The sequence below is a fragment of the Lupinus angustifolius genome, chromosome LG16, assembly GCF_001865875.1.
Source record: "Lupinus angustifolius cultivar Tanjil chromosome LG16, LupAngTanjil_v1.0, whole genome shotgun sequence".
Taxonomy (NCBI): domain Eukaryota; kingdom Viridiplantae; phylum Streptophyta; class Magnoliopsida; order Fabales; family Fabaceae; genus Lupinus; species Lupinus angustifolius.
The window spans coordinates 1,101,726-1,113,278 of record NC_032024.1 but is presented as its reverse complement, the minus strand read 5'-3'; the positions used below and the strand labels follow the sequence as shown (position 1 = coordinate 1,113,278).

Sequence of the window (11,553 nt, the reverse complement as noted above, 5' to 3'; positions counted from 1 at the left end):
AACAGACCTGTTAATCGATTAACCATTGTACCATGATTAAAAAAGAAACCAGTTGTAACAGAAAACTGATATAACAGAAAAACAGTTGAGTTAATCGATTAAGCCACCATGTTAATCGATTAACCAACATATTAAAACACGTGATTCAAAAGGAAAACTACTCTTATGTTATGCTTAACTCCTATACATGTTTTAGAAGTTATATTATGCCTAATATGCACATATAACATGTATGATTAATGCATGAACATACAATTAACTAGATGATATGTCTCATGAATGTGATATGGCAATTATAATGGTTTGAGAGACTTGCGTCTAGATTTACCTCACCTATACTCACTTACTAAGGCACACATCCAAAACTACTTAGAATAATGACTCTATTTATATAACCTAGTCTAGATATGACCAATGAGCTCTAGGCATGTTGATTGTTGAGTCATCTTCAAGCTTTAATAAAACATTGTCTTCATCAAAATATAGGTAAAACATTACTAGTGCGATCTTTGACAATTTGCACTTTCGAAGTGGAGACTTGAGAGTCATGAAATACAATTGTGACATGACTCTCAAATTTTCCATTTTCATTCTTTCCCCTCCTAAATCAAATTAAAAAACATACCCTAACGAGTTTTCTCTTCATGGTATGCAAAACCTAAACACCTCCCAAAATTTATAAATTACAAAATATTGAAACATAATATTATGTGGGACAAACATTTCATTTCTCACTTGTCTTTATATTTTAGTTTTATATTACCCCATCCATAACATTGATTATTTCGATTTTCTTTGACATTTGTACACCTCAAAATTGATATAAGATAAACATGATTGTCTGTTTTTTCTTAGCTTAATTCATCAACAACATTGCTTCTTTTTACAAAAAAAAATGTTGTTCTTGTTTCTAAGGATCTCACATAGCCATTTCTCTCCTCTAGCTCAAAACCTTTTAAAGATGTGAGATTCATGAAGCACTCTACTAAAAAAATATTTCTAGCCCAAACCATAAATGCTGAATATTTTGTTTTTTATTTGAATGAAACTCATTCATGCTAGATATTATGCATGAGGAAAATGTTCTAATATGAGTAAATTGAACTAATATATTAACAAAACACATAGGTTAATAATGGTTAATTCTGAGGACAATTTGAATTGGAATTGCAGATAAACTTTACCTCTAATATTAGCTATTTAAATCAACAATAACAAATAATCACTCATAAATCTGACAAAAAATCATTAAAAGTATGGTAGGTTTGAGAAAGTACTTTTTACTTTTATTATTATAAGAAATTTTTTATACTCTTAAAAAATCAACAATGAATAACACCTTAAGAAAAATGTTGTTATAAAGTAATATTTTAAAGATGTATAATTTATGATACATTTCTTTTCTATAGGTAGAATTAGCCCGTCTTTTACTCCCTATATTGATAAATCAAGACTACTCTCTTTCAATCGTCGATGCTAAAACAAAGAGGTTGAATCAATTGATTCAGCTTTGATTCAAATGGTTTAGGGGGTTGGTTAGGAAATGCTTATTATATTGCAGATGGATGTGTAAGTTGATAAATAATCCTAAAGTCTCCTTGTTTTTATTGCAATTAATTATGAATGTAATTAATATTTTCAAATATTTGTAATATTTTTACTTTTTATGCACAAAATTTTAAAACATGAAGAAAAATATATGATGAGGATCATAATCACATTGACCAAAAAAGTAATATAATAATAGGAAACATTTTTATAATCATTTATACATCAATAATAGTATTGGTGTGGTGCCATTTTTAGTTATCAAAGATTATATAACTTAGAAGATTGAAGAATAAAAAATCCAAATTCTACCAAATGATTTGGAATCATTGTCAAGTTTTTGGCACGCAAAATATAGAAAACTATTTTTATACTCAATTTTAGAATGTGTTTATCATCAAAATAGAATTATAAGCTTGTGAGTTAATTACAGACTAGATAAGATGTTAACAATACATCTCCCCTATTAAAATGATACACATATTAATTTGATGGACCAATTCATACACCAAACTTGTTTGATTATTTCGTTTACTTATTATTTTTTTATTGATGAAAGCTAAAAATATTATTAAAAATAAATAAGAGTTACAATAGATTCAAAAGAAAAAAGGAAGACCATAATTAATTACAAGTCGATATTAGGACAAACTAGTGAAACCCAATCTGAATAACTAAAAGAGTACTTGCCTATCCGGCAATTAATCCAAAGCCAATATTTAATTCTTGCAAATTCAAGAATTTGTTGTAAAGAAGGTTTGACAGAGTTAAAAATAAAATCATTTTTAGAAAGCTAAATAATCCAAATTGTGGTCAACTAGATGACTCTCCAACGTTTTGAAGCTTATGAGAAACATGCCCATGTGATTATTTACTAAGGACAAAAAACATTTTTCTATGTCTCACATAAACTTATATTACTCATACAATTCCCTATATTTTTTTATTAAGCAAATATTAGTACTAATATTTTAAATTGGATAAAATTTGAACTCGAAACTTTTTTATCACTCCACTTTTTAACTTTAGTTTTCACCATAACTAACTAACTGATCCCCTTATAAGTCTCCAAAGATAAAGTGGCCAAGTAAAAAATTAATGAAATAAGAAAGGTCGGATGAAAATAAGAAACCAAGACTAGATACTTCTGGTAGAAAATTATTTTTATTGGTTGAAAATATTTTAGTTATTTTAAAGGACAAAAGTAATATATCATGATTGCCCAAAGGATAAGTTGAGGAAAAGAAACAAACACCCACAACTCTTTCTCCATCCTTAACAAGACTATATTTTTTTATATTTGAAATTAATTAAGAAGATATTATTATTTATTTGATTAGATATTAATTATTTATAATTGCAGAAATTATTTTATTAAAATTATTCTAGTTGTTATTTTAATGATTTTTATATTTGGTAATTTTTTACTATTATTAATTATTCTTACTTTTACATTTTTATTATAATTTATTTTAAAATATTTATCATTTATCTGGATTGAAGTATATTAAATATCAATAACCATTAATTGGAGAAAAATATATATCATTTTTAATCCCTATTTATTAGTCATCATACATGATAAACGCACAAATTTTATTATTTATTATTAAAATGATAAATAATCTTTATTAATAATATAAAATAGAAAAATAACTAAAAATTAATAAAAACATTCATTATTGCATGAGGAAGGAGATGACAGCTCCTCGTAGTGTTGATTCCGAGGTAGCCAGTGGTGCCACAACAGACATCATACATGTGTTATATATTTTTATCCAAAGTTTTTATCTATCCTTGCCATGTATCATCAATCATAATATACTTTTATTTTTTTTGTGTGTTATCATTAAATTTTAATTAAAATTCAATGTTTCATATATTGTTAAGATTTTATTGTCTATCCCTATATAAATATGTTGGGGTGGGAATATGTGTCAACTTTACAAAATTAATTTTGAATTCTCTTTCACTTTTATTATAAAATTATTTAAAAAAATATGATAAAATTAAGTATTCACAAATATCTCATGAGAAAATAGATAATACTTTCATATAACAAAAAGGACATGACTATCACAAAATAAGGTGTAACACAAATTTGAGCTTATATCTCTTATAGTTGTTGTGTATTTAATATTGATATTTTATTGATTATTATATCACTTACTATATTTATGTAGTGGTATAATGATTCAATCTAGTGATTTATCACTTAAACTGCGTATCCATTAAGTTATAATAAATCTGTAAAATAAATATTATTATTTACAATATATAACTTAATTATTGAGATGATTTAATTATTAATTATTTTAAATTTAATAAACAATAATATATTATTTTAATTTTTTTATTAATATAATATTATTTAGTACTGATATAAAATATAAATAGAATATAGTGCTAAATAAAAAACACAACTTATTGCATTAGGAAAAAGATGACAACTCCTCACAGTTAAGGATGATAAATTGATAAATTTGCATGCTAATAGACGAATAAAAAGTCATCCATCAATCTATATAAATTCATTTAAACTATATTTTAAGTTATTCAATCCATCCATATCCAAACTTAATGGATGAATTTCAATCTATCCAATTCATCAATGACCCAATTGTCATAGATGTGTACTGTGATTCATAAACCCATGATACATAGAGTGACACAAACTGTGAGATAGCATATATGTACTCTGATTGTTTGGATGCATTTTAGTCATTTAAAAGAATAGAAGTAAGGTACCACAGTCGACCAAAAAGATGAGTTGAGTAAAAGAAACGAATAATCATACCCCCTCTATCTTTAATATGATGATTATTTTTATATTTTAAATTAATTAAGGAATATTATTATATGACATTATTATGATTAAATAAATTATTTTATTACAACTATTGTATTTCTTATTTCAAAGTTTTAACTATTATTAATTATTTATTATCTAAGATGTTTTTTTAATTGTTGGAAATTTAATTTTAACAAAAAAAATGACATATCATAATCATTAAAAAGATGATTTGAAAAAAAAAGTAATATCACCACTTTTCCTTCATCTATATAATAATTTTTAAAGTAAACTTTTAAGAAATAGATCTCACAGGTTATGACATGATCTAAAGTTAAGAATTAAAATTACCACATTTGATATATCTTTATTATAATTTATTTCAAAATATTTTTCCTTTATCAAAATTGAAGTTTATCAAATACTAACAACGACCAATTCTAAGAAAAAATATATTATTTTTAATCACTCTGTGTTAGTCGTCATATGTGATAAATGCATCAGTTTTATTATTTATTACTAAAAGGATACATTTTGATGAAAAGTATTATAAAAACAATAATTAAATTGCACTTCAATAATTATTTAAAAATTAATAATATTAATATAATAATATATTACTATTATTAATTATTTATTATGTAAGATATTTTTTATTTTTTAATTTGTTAAGAATATAATTTAAAAAAATAGAAATCACATATTATAATTATTCAAAAGATGATTTGAGAAAAAGGAAGTAATATCACAATATTTCCTCCATATTTATTATAACTCTTATGGTAAACTTTTAAAAAATAGATCTAACATATCACGACAGTTCAAAAGTTCAAAAGGTGATATACGGTTAAGATTTCAAATCATGATATTTCTTGCAATTTTTTAAAATACTTTCCTTTTTTATGAATTTAATTTTATCAAATACTAATAACAACCAATTCTAAGAAAAAATACATTATTTTTAATCCCTATGTATTAGTAGTCATATGTGATAAATACATCACTTATATTGTTTAGCAGTAAAAGGATACTTTTAGATGAAAAGCATTATCAAAACAATAACTACATTGCATTTTATTAATTATTTAAAATTTAACATTATTAAAATGATAATAATAATAATAATATATTACTATTATTAATTATTTATTATGTTTGACTTTTTATTTATTTAATATGTTTAAAATTTAATTTAAACAAATAAAAATGACATATCATAATTGTTCAAAAGATGATTTAAAAAAAAGTAATATCACAACTTTCTTCCATCTTTTTTATGATTCTTAAGGTAAACTTTTATGAAATATTACCGATATGTCAAGAGCATTTAAAAGATGAGTTGGGGTTAAGAATTGAAATCACGACATTTCTTACACTTTTATTATAATTTAATTTAAAATATTTTTAATTTATCTTAATTGAATTTATCAAATACTAATAACCACCCATTCTAAGAAAAAATACATTATTTTTAATCCCTATATATTAGTCATCATATGTGATGAATGCATTAGTTTTATTATTTATTACTGAAAGGATATTTTTTATGAAAAGTATTATCAAAACAATAATTACATTGCATTTTATTAATTATTTAAAATTTAATACTACTAAAATAATAATAATATATTATTTTAATGTATTCATTAATATCCACAAGGGGTCGAGTCTAGATCCTTGTTTTTGGACCTACAAGATATTATGATCGAAGATTTTGAAACCAACTGTTGAATGAGTCAGTATATGAGTAATGAGGTACCTAGACTGTGGATATCCAGACTATTTAATTGTGTATTCGTTTCCCACAATCTTATATGTTATTCAACCAATCAATAAAGGGAAAAAAAATTATAAAACATAATTTGAAGTTTTAAACAAATTTAGATTGACTATTAAACACATCTCCTTTACTCAAACAATCATACAAAACAAAGTCACTACTTTAACTTTATGATATAAAATTGATTTAGTAAGAACTATTTATCAACATATCATTAGATTACTCATATGAATTAATAACATAACATCATATCACACTCCTTAACAATATAACTTTAATGGTTGACAACATTACAATTATAGATTGACAATATAACATTACATTTATGATTAATATGATATTATAATTATGCTATTATATATAGATTTAGGAATGGATAATGAGTTCGGGTACTACTAATCTGATCGAGTACCTCATTATCCAGACTCAGACTCATTGTGGGTATTATCTACAGGTACATGTGGGTCTCAGTCTCCTTGCCATCCCTAATCGTGACCCTTAATTCCTATATGTATATACAATAATAATTGAACACAATTTTTGTCATAATTGTGATGTTACATTCTTAATCAATGATGTTATATTTGTTAATCCATAATTACGAAGTAATGTTATGTTGACGGAGGAATTTTAGAAGTTTAATATGTTTTATTGTCTTATTTTAAATTATGTTTTTTTAGTAAAAATATTTATATTTAAATGACAATTTAAAGTTGTGCACTTGTATTTTAATTATGTTTTATAATTGTTAATATCAATTTTTTACTGTCTAAATGCATGATTATAAGAAACACACATAAATATATGTTGTTTTCAAATTTCTTTTTGAATATTTGCTAAATCTATAGGTAATCGTAGATCCACTTGATACCTAGTAATCCATGGGTAGCAGACTCAGTAGACACCTACATGAATATGGGCGGGTCTAGGTGATAAAATGGTCAAATGTGGTAGGTTTGGATAGTGCATTACCTTGTTCCATACAAACTCATTTCTATCCCAATTAACCACGATTAATAACATATTTCACCTTAAATTAGATTTTATAATAGGTACAAAAATATATCAATACAAAAAACATTCTATTTATCTAAAACGAAATCTTAAAAAAATTAATTAACGCTTGTCCGATCCACATGTACAAAGTACATGTCGACACGTTAATAAAATATAAATACAATACAATATGAAATAAAAAATTAGAAATACAACTAATTGATGAGGAAATAGATGACGACTTCTCCTCAAAATGCAACATGGATTCTCATGTAGTAAGTGGGGGAAAATTATTTCCATTGTTTAAATGTATTTTAGTCATTTTAAAAAATAGAAGTTATGTACCAAAGTCCACCAAAAAATGAGTTGAGTAGAAGAAATGAATTATTATGACTTCTCTTCCATCTTTAATATTATTATTAATTTTAAATTTTACATTAAATAAGAAAATACATTAAATAAGAAAATATTCTTATTTAACATTCATCATTTGTAATTAAAGAAATTATTTTATTATAATTATTGTAGTTCTTATTTCATAGTTTATTATACCTATTTTTTTTACTATTATTACTTATTTATTAGGTAAGTTTTTAAAATTTGTTGGAAAGTTAATTTTAACAAATATAAATGACATATCAAAAGATGATTTGTGAAAAAGGAAATAATACCATGACTTTTCTTCCATTTTCATTATGATTCTTAAGATAAACTTTAGGAAATAGAACTGATATATCATGACCATTCAAAAGATGATATGAGGTTAAAAATTGAAATCACGACATTCTTACATCATTATTATAATTTTTTAAAATATTTTTATTTATTTGAAATGAAGTTTATTAAATATAAATAACCACAAATTCTAAGAAAAAATATATTATTTTAATTTGTATTTACTAGTATGATAAATGTTTCAGTTTTATTATTTATTATTACTAAAGAGATACTTTTTGGTGAAAAGTATTTTCAAAAAATAATATTATATTATATTAATTATTTAAAATTTATTATATAAATAATAATAATAATATATTATTGTTATTGATTATTTTTATGTATGATTTTTTAATTTTTAATTTGATTGGAATTTAATTTTAAGAAATATAAATGACATATTATAATTATCTAAAAGATGATTTGAGAAAAAAGAAGTAAAATCACGACCTTTTCATCGTTTTATTATGATTCTTAAGATAAACTTTTAAGAAATAAAAGTGACATGTCATAACTATTCAAAAAATGATCTAGGTTAAGAATTGAAATCACTATATGTCTTACATGTTTATTATAATTTTGTTTAAAATATTTATCCTTTATCAGAATTGAAGTATCTCAAATTCCAATAATTACTAATTTGAAAAAAAGATTTTATTTTTTATCTCGGACATATATTATAAATGCATCATTTTTTATAATTAAAAGGATATTTTTTGATAAAAAATATTATCAAAACAATAATTACATTGCACTTTTTTAATTATTTAGAAATTTCTATTCTTAAAATAATAATAATAATAATATTAACTATTAATAATATAAATATAAATTGAATATAGTATGAAATAAAAAAGACTAAAAAAAACACATGATTGTATGAGGAAAGAGATGATATCTCAAGTGGAACATTGATTCTCGGGTAGCAAGTGACAGCATAATAGACATGGAACATGACAAGGACAAATATGTTTGCAAGCTGGTGCTAGGACATGTGTCAACCAAAATTGTTTCTTGGTTCTCTTTTACTTTATTATAAAATCATTTAAAAATACTTGACAAAATTATGTATTCATAGATTGCAGAAACATTCAAGCTATCACACACGAACTATCACACACAAAAATAAGTTGCAGAAACATTCAAGCTTATAACTTCAACAATTGTTATGTTATTAATATTGATTATTTAAAGTACTTATATAGTGGTATAATATATCAAATTGGTGATTCAACAATTAGATCAAGTTAATTTATATATTATAATAAATTTATAATATTAATATTATTATTTATAACATAAAACTCAATTATTAAAATGATTCACCTATCTTACCAACAACCACTATGTTCTAGGTTTGCAAAATATGAATTATTTAATGTACAAATATGTGGTATGATATGATTTTAGTCTTCTTTTCCAAGTTTGACTTACTTAATTTTATGTCCAATATAATTGTTGGAGACAACTTCATACAAAAAATTATAAATGTAGCCTATAAATAACCCCTCCTTCCAAATCCAAATAGAACAACAACAATATAATACCTTATTGCTTATAGCAATGGCAAAAACTCAGGTATTAGTCCTACTCCTAGTGAGTTCCTTCTTGGGTGTGTTGGCCCTCGAGCATGACAACCACCATTCACACCCACAATCCCCTTCTCCAACACCAGCCTTGGTTCATCCTCCACATCACTCCCCGCTTCACGCTCCAGCTCATTCTCCACAGCAGCATCATCTCTCTCCAGCTCATCCTCCACATCATCATGACTCTCCAGCTCATTCTCCACATCACTCCCCGCTTCACGCTCCAGTTCATTCTCCACAACAACATCATCTCTCTCCAGCTCATCCTCCACATCATCATGACTCTCCAGCTCATTCTCCACATCACTCCCCGCTTCACGCTCCAGTTCATTCTCCACAACAACATCATCTCTCTCCAGCTCATCCTCCACATCATCATGACTCTCCAGCTCATTCTCCACATCAATCCCCGCTTCACGCTCCAGCTCATTCTCCACATCAGCATCATCTCTCTCCAGCTCATTCTCCACATCACCATCATGACTCTCCAGCTCATTCTCCACATCACTCCCCGCTTCACGCTCCAGCTCATTCTCCACATCAGCATCATCTCTCTCCAGCTCATCCTCCACATCACCATTCTCCTACTCATGCTCCTGCCAAGCCCCCAACCCACCACCACCACCCTCATGCTCCTGCTAAGCCCCCAACCCACCACCATCACCATCATGCTCCTGCCAAGCCCCCAACCCACCGTCGTCATCACCACCACCACCACCACCACCCTCGTGCTCCTCATCCACACCCACCGTTGCATTCCATCCCTAGAAAATTTGTTGCTGTTCAAGGTTTTGTCTTGAAAAAGTCTTGCAAACGCAATCCTGGTGGTCCCTTACGGGGAGCTACTCCAATTATGGGTTTGTCTATAACTTCTCTAAACCTTGCAATTTTCTTTTATTTCCTGATAAAAAACCAAAATAAATAAAGGGAAAATTGCTCTCAGTGTTTATGTGATAACACTTTGTTATGTTTTGAAAAGGTGTGTGGATTGCAAAACCTTACCAAAATCTTTTTGATGAAAGAATTTCTCATGTACATTTTAAATGGCAATGTGTAGAATTAACTTGTAATATTAATTTTAAAATGTTCCAAAATAGTATTATGAGTGATATTAAAGCTTTATCTATACCCCATCAAAATTGTTGGTTAAAAATGGAGAACTTAGGCATGGGTTTCGAAATTATTGCAGGAGCTGTTGTGAAACTGGAATGCAACAACACAAAGAAGACAATGATCCAAACAGCAACAACTGACCGGAATGGAAAATTTCTCATTGAAGCCCATAAGAACGTGAGCACATATGGAGCTCACAAATGCAAAGTGTTTTTGTTTAGTGCACCACATGGTCTTAAGCGCTCTAATATCCATGGTGGTATTAAAGGTGCTACCCTTAGGTCTGAGGCTCATGATCTGCTTGGGAACCCTAAATACCATCTCTACACTGTTCTCGACCTTGCATTTGAGCCTATATGCCCACATTAGAAAATTATTCTACCTGCCATTGATGTTTCCATTTTCCATTGTTTCCAACTTCTTAGACAGGGTTATGAAGTTGTATTTTATCAGAAATAACAATAATATATTCAGCTGAAAATAATTTATTTAGTTTTAATGTACCGTATAGAAGAAAACTAAATGATTAGTTTAAAATGTACCTTATGGAAGAAAAAGATATCTCTTATCTCAATAAAAACAAGAAGAAAACCTTACAATAAAAACAAGAAGAAATGATCAATATTTCTTGGTTCAAGAAAAATATAAATGTTTTTCGGTAGAATACTAATAGAGTTTGTTACAGTTCATAATACTGGTAGCATGCATATTTTTTTTTCTCTCTTGCTCAGTTATATAATTTTGGTTTTCATGGTTCCTCCTATGTAGTTGTTTGCATATTGGATAATAAAGAAACTGATATTTGAGTTTATCTACCTTGTTTTCAATATTATATTACTTTTAAATTTAAATACTTACTCTTATATTATATGTTGTATAGTAATTATAATGAGACAGTGCCATAACCCATAGAGAATCGTCATCCAGATTCTGAATATGTGACTATGGTGTGGAAACGTTGTTGTCAACTTCTATATATAAATAGTTGAATATGAACAAGGAGAAACCAATGGTAATAT

General features: G+C 26.4%; 1 protein-coding gene across 1 annotated transcript; it reads left to right on the top strand.

The window, feature by feature from the left end:
* Positions 9,350-11,051, top strand: LOC109329168 (histidine-rich glycoprotein-like). The gene is made up of 2 exons (XM_019562843.1): positions 9,350-10,278; positions 10,611-11,051. The coding sequence occupies exons 1-2, from the start codon at positions 9,396-9,398 to the stop codon at positions 10,901-10,903; spliced, it is 1,176 nt and encodes a 391-aa protein (XP_019418388.1). The 5' UTR covers positions 9,350-9,395; the 3' UTR covers positions 10,904-11,051.

Excerpts from the sequence above, each read along its gene's own strand:
- LOC109329168 (XM_019562843.1), top strand. The coding sequence starts at position 9,396 with ATGGCAAAAACTCAGGTATTAGTCCTACTCCTAGTGAGTTCCTTCTTG. Across the intron at positions 10,279-10,610 it reads GGGAGCTACTCCAATTATGG|GAGCTGTTGTGAAACTGGAA; the intron begins GTTTGTCTATAA and ends AAATTATTGCAG.